Source organism: Bemisia tabaci, chromosome 8 (assembly GCF_918797505.1).
Source record: "Bemisia tabaci chromosome 8, PGI_BMITA_v3".
NCBI lineage: Eukaryota > Metazoa > Arthropoda > Insecta > Hemiptera > Aleyrodidae > Bemisia > Bemisia tabaci.
Genome location: NC_092800.1, coordinates 11,609,352 through 11,624,058, shown reverse-complemented (window position 1 = coordinate 11,624,058; position 14,707 = coordinate 11,609,352). Strand labels below are relative to the sequence as shown.

General features: G+C 40.0%; 2 protein-coding genes across 2 annotated transcripts in view; one reads left to right on the top strand and one right to left on the bottom strand.

Annotated features, from left to right (window-relative positions):
• LOC109034014 (glucose dehydrogenase [FAD, quinone]) overlaps nt 1-12,847 on the top strand; it is a 35,714-nt gene extending 22,867 nt beyond the window's left edge. The window contains exons 7-8 of the mRNA XM_019046928.2: nt 1,131-1,400; nt 9,434-12,847. Coding sequence (XP_018902473.2) covers nt 1,131-1,400; nt 9,434-9,800 — 637 coding nt within the window. The 3' untranslated portion in view covers nt 9,801-12,847. The remainder of the gene's footprint in view (nt 1-1,130; nt 1,401-9,433) is intronic.
• Flo2 (flotillin-2) overlaps nt 1-14,707 on the bottom strand; it is a 224,906-nt gene that overhangs the window by 126,239 nt on the left and 83,960 nt on the right. The gene's annotated exons all lie outside the window — the stretch shown is intronic.

Genomic DNA, 14,707 nt, shown 5'->3' with positions numbered 1-14,707 from the left:
ATTCGGCTCCGATTAATTGTAGATTTGACAACCATGAATCAATCGTTAGTTGTTTGCGGACGATTGACGAATTATTCGGCTCCGATTAAATTGTAGATTTGACAACCACGAATCAATCGTTAGTACTGTTTGCGACGATTGACGAATTATTCGGCCCAAAATCGAAGCAAAAAATCGTATACATCTGATAAAGCAGTTTCGTAATGGAGCTATGGCTCCAGCCCAAAGCTCCGACCTCCGGAGCCTAGACGAATCTGTTTTTCCAGGCTCCGAGCGCCGGATTCCTGCTAAATGTTACTTTTACTCAGCTTCGGTTGCCGGAGCCGGAGCCAAGCCAAATATATAGTCTCAGAAGCTCCGGTCCGGAGCCGGCTCCGACCATGGAGCCTAATTTTAGCTCCGGACCGACGCTGGCTCCGGCCATGGAGCCACATTTTAGCTGTAGACCGGAGCTAGCTCCGACTGCAGAGCCTAATTTTAGCTCCGAGTTCGGAGCTAGCTACAACCTGGAGCCCAATCTGGGGCTCCGGGCCGGAGTTAGCTCCAACCGTTGAGCTAAATTTTAGCTCCGGGCCGAAGCTAGCCTCTACCTGGAGCCCGATCCGTGGCTCCGGCCCGGAGCTAGCTCCGACCGTGGAGCCTAATCTTGGCTCCAGGCCGGAGCTATCTGCGGCCTGGAGCTCGAGCCAGAGCTCCGGCCCGAAGCTAGCTCCAACCATGGAGCCTAATCCTGGCTCCGGGCCGGAGCTAGCTCCACCCTGGGAGCCCGATTCGGAGCTAGCTCCGGACCCCTGCTTGGAGTCATTTATTCAGGGCGACTCCTTCCTTGCCGAGGAAGAACGCCGTATGAACATTCGAGAGTTGCCAAATTTCCTTCGGTAAAATCTTTATTTTTGAGGAAAGTTATGAATATTTAGTCTTGAAATTTTCAGGAGCTTCAGGTGAAAGTGCGAACAATTTTATCTAAAAAAAATTAGAAGGAAAATATTTCTTAGTTTACCGAGAAATTCGTGTTTTATCTAAGAAAATTTGGCAACGCTTGAAGGTTCATACGACGTTTTCCTTAGCACGGCAGCATTCCCATATGAAACCAAGAAATTGATGGGTACAAATTGACCGTTTCTTTTCAGTTTTGCGAGGAATAACGTCCCGGATGTACAGATCTACATGGACGGGTTCGGAAGCCGTTGTTCGAAGACGGGTCAGGAGGACGAGTGCTCGGATGGTGAGAGGAAGAGCTCCTGCGGGAACCGACAGTTGTTCGCGCGGCCGACCAACGTCATGGCTCAGAGCAAGGGATACCTCAAAATCGTCTCCGCCAACCCCATGAAGTACCCCGTCATCCAGCCCAACTACCTCTCCAATTACCGCGACGTTGAGGTCCTTATCGAGGGACTCAGGTACACTCAATTTCTTACTTACTTACTTATTACCTACTTAAGAGCTATAATATCAATCTAAATGATCGGAAGTACCCAGCTACTTGCTTATTTAACTAGGAGAACAGAGGCGGATCCAGAATTTTGGCAGTGGCGTGGCAGGCTTTGCGATATATCGATTGATACGCCACTCAAACCTATGAAAAAAGATCGATTATCAGGGTGTTCGCAGCGAACACCTTAGAAATCGATTCTTTACCATAGCTTCAAATGGCGAGATATCGATATCCGATCACTCTCGTCACGCCACTGAAATTTGGCGACACCAGAATTCCTCCATTTAAACCTAATAATCGATTCTTGTCGGAGCACCTCGCCCCTTCGAGAATCGATACATTTCCGTAGGTTTACATGGGGGAAAACAATGTTACCGATATACTGGATCCGCTAATGCGCAAGAGAAATAGGGATAGACCGACTCCAAATTGAGGAGTCAGGTGCAAAAACGGCCCGAGTAGCAAAATCGCGGTCCAACGAAAGTCACAAAACAGTGACGGAATATTTCATCATGGTACCAGTTTGTTACATTATCGGGTATAGCGTTGGCTGAGGTCAAAAAAAGTTACTCATACGCTGGAAAAAAAAACACATTGGGTCTAGAGTTAAGACTCTTAAAAACATCGACAAGAAAAAATACTCTTGATTCAATCGGATTTTTGCTTAAATCAAGAACCAAGCCTCTTAATTTAAGCGGATTTCCTGTTGATTTAAGCTTAAATCTGATTGAATCAGGAGTATTTTTTCTTGTCAATGTTTTCAAGAGTCTGGACTCTAGATCCAATGTGTTTTATTTTCCAGTGTATCCTCAAGTTTAATTTGGCACGATTGAAAGACAGAATAACATCGTTGAAAATCAGAAATGACAGAAATAGAAAATGCGCACTCGGGCCATTTCTGCATAGAATGATCGATTTGAGAAGTACTTTTTTGGTTTAGCTGCCTGATATTTGTCGAATTTTTCATATAATCACTTTTAACCTATGTGGGACGCGAAGAGGGGTTTTTAAGAAAAAAGATAAAAAAAAATTGAAAATCAATGACAAGATGTATGCATAATCCGAAAAGTTGCTCTCCGGAAAAATGGCTTAGGCGGAGTCCAACAATCTTAGACAAATTTCAACTCAACTTCAAAATATCGCCATTTTACCGTTGAAAAATGCTACTTTGGTGATTTCGCCCACTTGGAGGACATAAGTTGACCCTTAAGGTATGGAACAAGGTCCAAATCAGTGGGCTGATTGTTGAAATTGATAGACAAAGCAATGAACAAAGAAGAAATACGGTGTGCAGAGTAAAAGAGAAAATTATGAACTAACTATAGGATATCTGGAGAGGTGCCGTTAGTTATTCTATTATTGACCTTCTTTGTCCATTGCAAGGTTATAGGACCTTTCGTCGTTCGGACGTTCCGTCGTTCAGGCGGCGCCGCACGGCGGGCGGGCGGCCAGCGCGAAAAGCGCATTGGCGCCTACAAACCTAAGTGGATACTTCAAGCATTGCGCTATACGTGAAGTATCCACTTAGGTTTGTAGGCGTCAGTGAGCCTCTCGCGCTGGCAGTGCCCCGCTCCGCTCCGTTAGGCTTTAATATTTATACTCGCATAGTCAGCGTTTTTTAACTCATGATTTTGAAATGTTTGCACAATCTACATCGATTATTCTCATTTAAATTGATAGGGAAAAATATGTATCAATTTATCAAAGGAGACTAAAGATATAATGTGTGCTTTTTAAATATTGGTGGTTCCGGTTCAAATGTAATGATTTCCGAAGCACTTTAATTTTTTTTTTACATTTTGTGCTTTTATTGTGCTACAGCGAGGTGTACGCGCAACCAAACGCTCAAAATTTGACGTATTTGACTCTAAAAGATCGATGTACAAATGGGTTAAAACTAAAGATCGCGTGCTTCTTGGTTTTCCCCCTACTTTTGTCATGGGAACGGAGTTCCCCATGATATTAGAATCGTTCCGTTGCTTTCGCTATGGGATTCCCTATACCTCTGCGACCTTGAGCGTTTCGCCCAGTCTCCGATTTTTGGTTGATTTTCCGATGTATCAAAAACCGTTGTATTTTTTAGCCAATCATGTCTCTACGTCAAGTTGTGTTGATTGCTAAAATTCGCTTTCAGCGAGTTTTTTTCCACCTCGAGATGTCGTGTCTGACTGGTAAATCTGCGCAGAACCACGAAGTTCCGTTTTTAGGCAAATTCTTTTTTTTGGGAGGTTCTGATTGGTTATTTTTCGCCATCAGTTTTCTGTTCGTTGGTGCAAAAGATCGCCTACCTCGGTGTTCTTGAGAAGCCGCCATTATCCCACCTCAAATTTGAAAAATAGAAGTAAAGAAATAATAACCATCGTACAAGGTGGAAAATTGTTCTGGAGGACTCGTTACGGATAAAGAAGTCAAAATCAGAGCTCGATTGATTGATTTAATTCATGGATACGCAAATATTGCCTTAGCTCAACTGCCGCGATCGGAATGTGTGCTGGGATGGACCTCGAGACGCATTAAAACAGTGCGAACCATGGCTCCTACAGCAATACAGCAATGCGCTTCATATCATCCCAAAAGCAGTCTCTTGTGATAAGTCCCGCCCATTGCTTGAGTCTTTTGTATGCTATTTTTACTCCCGCTCTCGTGGATCCGTCATAGCCTAGTTGCCTAAACCGCCTCGTATTTTTGATTTGGTGCGGGCACCCGGCGATCGGGAGTTCGTTACCCGACGATGGAAACTACTTTTTAATGGTTGTATTGAATGTTTTAGACTAATCATCAAAAAATAATTAATAGTAGATGATAAATGTACGAACATTTTCTCGTGAGTTAATATGTTAAACAAAAATACTGGAATATACCTTCTTCATATAATCAGCCACATGTTCCCCCAAATTAATGACGTTATTTTCTTTTTTCAATAAAGTTAATTTGCATTCAACGTTCGTAAGTTAAGCAAAAAGTACCTATTGATACAAATAGAAAGACATGAAAATAGTATGTCTAACATTTCAGTTGTTTTTTGGCGCGTATACGTAGTATACCGCCTTTGCGATCGTTTCGAACCTTGCTCGATACAATAACCGAGTCCCTTAGTTCCTTACCGAAAAGTGACTACCGCGAACTTCTGAGATTTTCCAAAGCGTGTAAAAAGTTTATTTATCCATCAATAATTATGATTTAAAGTTGTTTCTCATTCTGGGGCTCATTAGTTTATGTGCAGTGAATACCAAGAGTCTACGTTACTTGGTTTTTTCAAAAAAAGCCTAAGAATGCGACGCGCTGATTTAAAATATGCATATATAAGCAGAATCAAGCGAATTGATTCGAGGATGGCTGAGCAGGTCGGCACTCTCGAAATGAGAATTTAACTCCTCCGTTTTGTTCAAAACGTTGCTTTGACAGATCTGTAACCTCGGTTATACTTTCCAAAAGTTGGTACCCGTGCTCTGATATTGCAATCTGTGTAAGTGCAATCTGTGATGAGCCTCGAGACTCATTAGACCATTAGCTAAACGTGGCTCATAAAAGAATCCACTTACCCCTCTCTTTCCCACGCTCCTGCTCACTGCGTCGGCGTCTCGACGAACAATAGCTAATGACGGTTGCCAAGCGATGCCGGGATCCTCAGCCCCTCGCCCAATTACTTACGCTTCATTAACCATTTCACCGTCACGCTAGGATTCGTCCAATTTTCAAAAAAAATTGTTTCGCGAGTTTTTAGCAATTATTTCCTTACTCTCCGTTAAAACACGAATTAAAAGAGGTCTCATTCATAAAAATCGGCCAGATAGAAGAGAAGTTACAGTATTCGAAATCCGAAGAAATCAACAAAACTTCTCCAAACAAACAATAAAATGAAGGAGAAAAAAAAGAAATGTATAAATTACAATTTAATATGATTGACCTCAGAATGTGACAAGCAATTCAATTATAAACAAGCGGGAAAGCTCTAATACGTTGGTATTAGAGAAGCGCTCAGCATTGAGGGTCTGCCTGAAGTGAAGAAATATTCAACTTTTAAACCAATATATATTTACTTTATTTCAGAATTTTTATTAAAAACTAAATTACAGAAACTAAATTAAAGCTTTCTTAAATAGAATTTTTTTTTTTCTTAAAATTTGAAAATTCAAATCTATAAGTTTTCGCGCTTTTTTCGAAGAATGCCGTGGTTGGAGCTTCCTATAGTCATACTACTCGACATCAGCTGATAGCAAACAAAGGTTACCAAGGAAACCGTAAACGCGTAACAACTACCTACCGTCGCCAGAGCCAAAGACAAATAAGTCAAAGACACATAACCTAGATGTAAGCGAATTCTACTAAGGTCTCCGAATAAAGTTATCACCGGTGGAAAAGTTTTCGGAAATCAGAACGCGCATCTTGAACTTTCGAAAGTAATTATAGAATAACTATAAACCGCATAGCGAAGAGAGTTTTAGGACTGTTATTTATTTCTCACGCTAATTTGCATTTAATCGTATTCACAGAGCTATTATGAGGTAATCAAAAAATAAATTTTCCTAAATGACGTTCCGTGCATCGATGAGTTGGTGCGCCATTTGACCGCTTGAGCGCCCTACTATACTAGAGCTCTAGTGGCAAATCGAAATCAAAAAGCGCCGCCTATCGGCTGAGCGCTTAAAAGGAGAAAAAATTGAGTGAAATTACAAAAAATTAGCCTCTTGCAAGGGACTTCCTTGTATGAGTTTTGACCTGAAGACAGGTAAATCCCGTTATATTATTAAAACGAAATTGACTCCATAGTTTCTTGAATACGATTATTTTAAGCACTCGAAAATTTATACCAGCAATTTTACCCATGGGGTGATTTCCTGAGAGCTGATAATATCACGAATTTCTCATAGAGCCCTTCAAAAATGGCTTGCTTTTTGGGCAGCCGATTCGGCCATCAAACCGGGGTTTAAATGGAAGCAGATAATAACACAAAGCTCTGAGAAAAATTTTGAGATGGGTATAGGAACGGTTTGTAAATTACGAGGAGAGGCGGGCATTCTGTTCAGCATATCGATACATAAGTATTTTCACACGTAGAATTTAATTTTCACGTCAGGGAGTCAACATATTTTGATTTTTTCGATTTTTTACGGAAAATTTATGGTTTTTGGGGATTGAAATTACTTACAATTGTTTCATGAAAAATGAATGCACCCAAAATGACTATAGCATTTTGACTTTCACATACGTGCACTCACTAAATTGATTGGTAAATTCAAAGAGTGGGTACATCGACCTGGTATATCAAGTTTCTGCGATTTTTTACGGCGAATCGGTAGATTTTCGGGATGTGGATTGCTTACTTTCAATTCATGAATGAATAAAACATGGACATGGTTGAGCTTCTTTGCATGAAAAGACGTTTAAAATAACAAAATCAAGACATATTTATTACAATTTCATTTATATCGAGTCAATTTCTTTTCAATAATAGAACGGGATTTATAATACCGGTGATTTGGGTATTTTAGCCCCAAAATACCTTTAAATCGACTTTATCTTCTAGGAGTTCGACAGAATTTTTCCTTTCTGCGCTTAAATTTTTCCGTAGCACTTTTCTTCAAGAATCTGATAAAATTTTGCTTGAGGCAGATCAAAAAACTTAAATTTGTTCGAACAGCTTTCTAGATTCACAATACACGGTCTCGTCAAGGTGCGTTGTTGACCCTGCAGTGTTGGATCGTGAATTCTCTTGTTGTGCTGCTTGCCTTTTTTGAAATCTCTGTAAATAAAAACTAAAGGGGTTGATATGTGCGAGTTAATGACGCGCCTTATCAACACATTGTGTTGGAGTTCACTGCTTGTTTTTTTTTTTATTATTTATTTTTTGTTTTTTTGTTTTTTCAATAAAACAAATTGACTGGGACTAGAATCATCGTATCTCTGAAGACAAAAGCTAAGTTTTTTGATACAGAAATACTAATATATTCATCCTTTATATAATCAGGGAGATGTTGACCCAAATATTGATGTATATTTTCTCTGTTCGCCCAAATTAATGATGGTATTTTCTTTTTTCAATAAAATTAATTTACATTCCACGTTCTTAAAGCAATATTTTCTCCAAAATTCAGCAAAAAAATAACAATTTATACCTACGCAAAAAGTAAATAAATAAATAAAGCAATGACATGAAAGTAGTATAGGTAGTACACATCTAACATTTCGGTTACATCTATTTGAATGAAAAAAATGGCAACTTAGGAAGCACATAGGTCACTTATCGACGGTGAAACTACCAAACCACGTATCTCGGTTTGCGACGTCGCAGACTTCCTGTCATACTTTATTTTTTAAATGAAAAGCTACTTAACGTCCAGTCTTGAAAATTTCCGTGATTTTTCCTCTTCGTGCGGGGAAAATTCTGTGAAAATTTCAAGGAATGATATTGATTTGGTCTACTTCAAAAAAATAAAATGTGAGCGGAGATTTTTAAACACCGCAAACGAGATACGTGGTTTGGTAGTTTCACCGTCGTTATGATGCGTATTCGGGCATATGCGTAGAGTAAAAATATCATACTTTACGCCGAAAAAAACGAAACTGAAAGTTAAATGCGTTAACTTCCAAAAACCATACATAATCCAACGAAAATAAATAATTGGTAAATAACAGCTTTCTTGTATGCAAAGAAAAAAAATTAAAAATGTTAAAAAAGAGATGTCGACACAAAATTACATAGCCCCTTCAATTCTGAAGATACTACAAACGAACTGTACCTTAAAATTTTCATATCCCAGAAGCAAAAGTTCCCATGACGAATATTGCTATCGCTAGCGATTGCAAAAACCAACTTGTTACTCATTTTTGCAGTTTCTGTCGGCACAACTGCGGCTTATTGAGATTAATGTCGCTTGGAAAAGGTTTTACAAATATTTGTCACGTTTTAAAAATATAAATGTTTTCAAAATGAAGTAATAATTTCGTAAAGAAAAAATTAAAAAAATAAAAAAAGTACCTATGCACATATAAAGTATATTGTACATCGAATATTTTAAGGATAGAAATAGAACCAAATATTCACCAATGACAATTTAAAAAGACGATTCAAAAGGAGAAAGTAATAACATTTCATTTAGAAAATGAGCAACCATAACAACACCTCCTTCTCTCTCAATTTCTCATTTCCATATTGTCGATATAATTTTACATACCGACTAAAATATAACGCTTGGACCAAGTCACCGTTGCTTATTTTACGTGTGGGCGTAAACTACTGGACAAAAAAGGTGCGCGGACAAAAAATCGTTGACAAAATGTCCTGAAACCCCATTGCAACCATCCGCTTCCGCCAATAGCATCCCTCCACTCCCCTTTTGTCATCTTTGTATATATATGCCTCATCTTTGTCATCTTTGTCATCTTTGTCTATCAATTTCAACTATCACCCCGCAGCACATCCTCTGTAATAACCTCCCCAGTCCAAAAACAATGGAGTTGTTGCATGTGTGCGGGATTCGCGATTGGACCATTGATTTTTATGTAAAAGTTCGCGAGAAACACGATGATGCCACTGGTTTTCTCTGAAATCATCTCCCAAGCTCAACAAAAGCTCTCAAAGTGAAACCAAAATGGAGGAGATATCCCACCCTACCCCGAGAGTCCACCTCTACATCAAAACAAACTCTCCATGCAAATATAGGGAGCAAATACATTAGCAGGGTTGCCGTATTTTCAGTTTTGGAGTTCCAAATGAAGTGGCAGCCCTGTCAATGTATTTGCTCCCTATATTTGCATGGAGAGATTGCCTTGATGTAGAGGTGGACTCTCAGGGTAGGGTGGGATATCCCCTCCATTTTGGCCTCACTTTGAGAGATTTTTTGAGCTTAGGAGACGATTTCAGAGAAAACCAGTGACACCATCGTGTTTCTCGCGAACTTTTACATAAGAATCAATGGTCAAATCGCAAATCCCTCACACATGCAACATCTCCATTACAGGACAAACGTCACTAACTTATTCATCTCCTGTCTCCAGATTCATAATGAAGCTAGCCCGGACGAAGACGATGCAAGCGAAAGGGATGCAGGTGGACCGGACGCCGGCGAAGGGCTGCGAGGGCTTCGACTTCGAGAGCTACGCCTACTGGGAGTGCCTCATCCGCCGGAACACCCTGCCGGAGAACCACCCGGCCGGCTCCTGCAAGATGGGCCCCGAAGGCGACCCGACGGCCGTCATCGACCCCGAGCTCCGGGTCCACGGGGTCCCCAACGTCCGCGTCGTCGACGCCTCCTCCTTCCCCTACGTCGCCAACAGCAACCCCATCGCCAGCATCATCATGCTCGCCGAGAAGGGCGCCGACATGATCAAGGAGACCTGGTCCGAGCCCCCCAAGGCCGCGTAGCCGCCCCTTCCCAGGGATTTCTCGTTTTTCCCAGTGGTATTAGAGTCCCTTTACAGAGAGTGTTCAGGTGATTCGTCAAGCTGGAGTGACGTGGTCGAACTGGCATGCGATATATCGCATCTTTTAGGTCAAAAATCTCGACAGATTTTGAATTTTCAGCAAAAAAAGGACGATAACCCCTGTTTGGAAAAAAACCTCGCATTCGATTCAGCTATCGATTTCTGTATCGAATGCGGGGTTTTTTTCCAAACACTATCCTGCTTTCATTTCTCTGAATTTTGCCGATTTGTGGGTTTAGAATGATTCTGTAGGCTCATGCGCAGGGGCTATCGTCCTTTTTTTTGCTGAAAATTCAAAATCTGTCGAGATTTTTGACCCAAAAGATGCGATATATCGCATGCCAGTTCGACCACGTCACTCCAGCTTGGCGAATCACCTTAAGACACCGCGGCTCATGGATGTCGCAAACGGGAATAAAGATTACACAAATCGGACGCTTTTTGTAATCTTTGATCAACCCACTCCCGGATTCCTATCTCCGTCCCGTCTCTCATTCGCATTCAATTTCTTCCTTGCCGTACCCCCAATGTTCCGGTCCATTCCAGTTTATAATCTTTGCAATTGGTGAAACTGTAATCTTTATTCCCGTCTGTGACACTGTCAAGGCCTAAATACGGGAATCAATCAGAAATGGATTCGCATTGTCTTTACTTTCAGTATAAAGGGACTCTAAGTGGTATGTACCGTCAGACGGAGTAAGAATTGGGCTGAAAGGAACTAGAGACAGGTGGAAAAGAAGGAGTAGTGCGCACGTTAAGCCCTGTGTCCACTCGTCAAAATGGCGTCAAAATGGAAGCTCAAAGTGAATCGATAAATACGATCTGTTCGCGATTATTGATCAAAAGAGAGTTGCGCCGCTCTATTTTGAGTTGCAATACTCATCAATCGCACCAAGTCCCTCACTGAAAAAAAATGATATGTTGTTTTAGCACCTAGGATGTCAAAAATTTGTCTAGTGATCCTAAGATGCTGCCTTGATTGCCCACGCAGTTGTATTTACATTCACAGGATGTAAAGGTAACTGCGAGGGCAGTAAAGGCAGCATCTTGGGATCATCGGACATATTTTTGACATCCCAGGTGCTAAAAGAACATATTCGCCCGCGGTCCTGTTTAACTCATGAGCCCTGTCCACAACGCTCTTTTGCCTTGCCCACGGCTCATGACTGCCACATATGGTTGGCGCTGAGTTCCGTTTGGTAGAATGTAAAATCTCACTTTTCCATTTTCCCAAAGGGAATCACGCCCACTTTTACATTGTTTCTTATCCAGCGTTCTGGTGCATACCCCATCATTTCCACTAGTCTATGGTTCCGTTTTAGTCTATAGTTCCATTTAGTATAAATACGTCCAATTAAGGGTAGTAAACATGGTCGCTATTTAAACAGCGCCTTTCCACAAGAGGCCCCATTCGAACTTCATTTCGCAATTAGGAACTAAAATTTCTGGCTCATCTGATAAAACCCCGATGTGCATAGGGAAACTAATGGTACAAGCGCTATTTTCAAACTGAGCCAGAATTTATAGTTCCAAATTGCAAAATGTAGTCCATTTGGTATACATACTTGAGGGAGGTTCAAAGAGATCCCAAGCACAGCATCATACTCAGGAAAAATCTTGCGAACCTCGAATAAAATTCAGTAGTATGATTTTTGAAATGGGTCCTTGAGATAGGTTTCAGAGATTTATCACTACAAAAAATACAAAATACAGAAGAAAATATTTTGCGATTTCTGTTAATTTTAAGGTATGGGTTTGCATCTACCTTGGGCTTAATGTTGTGAGAATCGTAAAAATTATTTTTTCGGTATTATCTATTTGTAGCAGTGACAAATTACTGTAATCCCTTGCAATAATCCATTTCCAAAGTTGTACAGCTAGATTTTAATCGTGTAGACAAAAATTGTCTTTTTATGATGATCTTTTGAGGATCCTTAAACCTTCCCTAATTACAATGAAAACCAGGCGAGGCGTCCTATGGGAAAGAACTGTTTCAAGAATGACTATGCATAAGACCTTAAAGGGTTGGATTTAGACGACTTGAGTCCTTGAGTGTTAGAACCCGGGATTAATCTTGGTCATTTGATGAAACTGGAATGTCAGTGTGCACTGGACACTTTGCTGTGAATTCTAACGATGAAAGAAATAGTTGAACATTTAAAGTACAAGTAGAAATGTACGCGAAAAACTTGTTGACGGTTTACGAGATATTGATCAATCTCCTGTGTGCACTCTTTTGGTCATTTTCAGGATTATCTTTATTTTCCATCTCCTCATTGTTGCAATGACTTAATGGAAGCTCTGAACATTTATTGCGTGTAACAAAATGTTTGATAATTTACCATCAAATAGGTTCATTTTAATCAGAAGTCAAGTTAATTAATCAAAAATTGTCTCTCACATTTCAAAATCGTGATCCTGGAGAGCAACTATGGGGAATCACAAGTTTTGAAAATCAAATGAATATACAAGTGAAAGTTACGAACTGCGGAAAAATGCAGAGATAAAATTTAATGACGAATAACATAACTTGTACTGTTATAAATATCCTATGAGAGTTTTGACACAGCTATAATCTCGTTCACACTTTCTACTTTACAGCATTATGCAGAAAAAGTGTTTTTACTCCTAATTCTCCTTCAAATCAGATCTCTGTCATCTCTCTCTTTCGTCAGCCCGGCGGTGACATAACATGTATAAGACGTATAACGTACATAACGTATAGAACGTAACGTATAAAGAATGCGAAAGAATCGTACTAGCTTTTGCTTGTGTATGTCACTTGACTGGTAAAGAGACAAGCAAGGGCGATTAGCTTAGCGAATCGTGTTTTCAGGATCTCATACATGTCTTCGTACCCATCGTTACTTAATTTTATGAATCAGTATTCAGTATCGATGAATGATCTTTTTTATTAATGATTATTTAGATATTATACTGTTGTACATACTTAATTTATTGTGTAAATATAATATTTATTTACATTGACATGAGTTGCTTCATTTTAAAAATACTCCATATAAAGTGATACAGTTTTTCTTACAATTAAATAAATTGAAATCAATTCTTGATGAGCGGATAGTTCCTGCAACTAAGTTACACGATGATGTTTGCTAACCTAGCAAAATGAACGATGGAAAAAACAACCTCTGTCAAATTACCTTCACTTTGCCAATACATTTCAACCCTTTGAAGATTAATGCGAAAAAATTCGAGTGATCCTCATTACTACTAAAAATATGACCAAAAAATGTGTTGTCTGTTACGGCGACAAAACTACTCCAGTTATCGTGAAACCACCCATATGTATATTAAGTATTTTTAAAAATAAAAAAAAAGTTGCACGATTTCACGTAGAAAAAAACTTCGTGCGTTGGGACCCGAAGTTTAGGTCATATGGATCTCTGAAGTTTTCAGATTGAGCATCTGAACATTGTAGATCTAGCTGTTGAGGGTTGAGGTTCGGATCACACATCTGAAACTTCAGCTCTCACATCTGAAGTACTTCGGTTTTCACATCCGAAAAACTTCGGTTCTCACATCCGAAAAACGTCGGTTCTCACATCTGAAGTACTTCAGATGTAAGAACTGAAGTTTCAGATGCGTGATCCGAACCTCGACAGCTAGATCTAAAGTGTTCAGATGCTCAATCTGAAAACTTCAGAGATCCATATGACCTAAATTTCGAGTCCCACGCACGAGGTTTTTTTCTCCGTGATGAAAACAATGTGATCGCGCTGGTTCCTTTTTGATAAATGCGATCCAAATGATCCAGCTTGTTGTGGCGTTCACTTGAGCGGCCAAGTTATCGGCTTAAATACAGGCGCAAACCGAAAGAATCGAGGTATTTTACGCACTTTGATACGAGTGGTAATTCTATTGTTCCTTCAACGCGGCTGTCGTTCTTTGTTAGGAAGACTACTTGTAATGGAGTTTTTCTTCTTATTCTTCTTTTCTCCACATGATAATTACTTCGGTGCAACGAGAGTGCAAGGCACCGCCGTGGCGTGCACATTCTCATTTCATTATTGAAAATTTACGCACGTTTACTATTCCGAGCACGTCGAACGATTATTACGCTTGCGTCAGACGGAAGAAAGGCTGTTACCTCACGTTGGATACCACTTTTATCGCTTTTAAACACCTCTTTGTGACTGAATGTTCGGTCAAAATTTCATCGAGATTAACATCCACGACGCCGATCTAGCTTGGAGGGATTGAGAGGATCAACTCTTGATTGACACTCGATTGATTCCAGAAAAGAATCGCGATATGTGATAAAACTCATGAAGCGCACTTCGTCCTCCACGATCTAATTCTGCCCCGAAAATGGCCCTTGACATTCTCCTCACCAAGATGGACATGATGCGCCCAAACGAGCTGACCCAAAAAGCTATTGTTACGAACCCCGTATGAAGGCTTATGGGGCACAAGCTATATGATCTGGCCTTGGGGTTGCTCGAATAGTCGCGGCTTCTCTCCGAAACACAGCGAATTAAAAAAAAAAAAAAAAACATAAGACTACCCTAAAAGTTTCGATAAACAGAATGTTCGCCACGAACACCTCAATAATCGATTCTTTACCAAAGCTTCAGATGGAGAAAAATCGATAATCGATCATTCGATCACGCCACTGTAAAATATTCAAAATCCGACTTCCAGCAACAGTTCTATGCGGAGACTTCGTAACGATAAAGCGTTCGGTGACCCCAGACAATCATTCTGCCACGCTGGAGAAAAACAACGTACAAACAATTGAATGTTGCCAAATTTACACTTAGAAAATTCTTATTTTGAAGAAAAGTTATAAATATTTTCCAATGAAATTTTTAGATACTCTAAATCAAT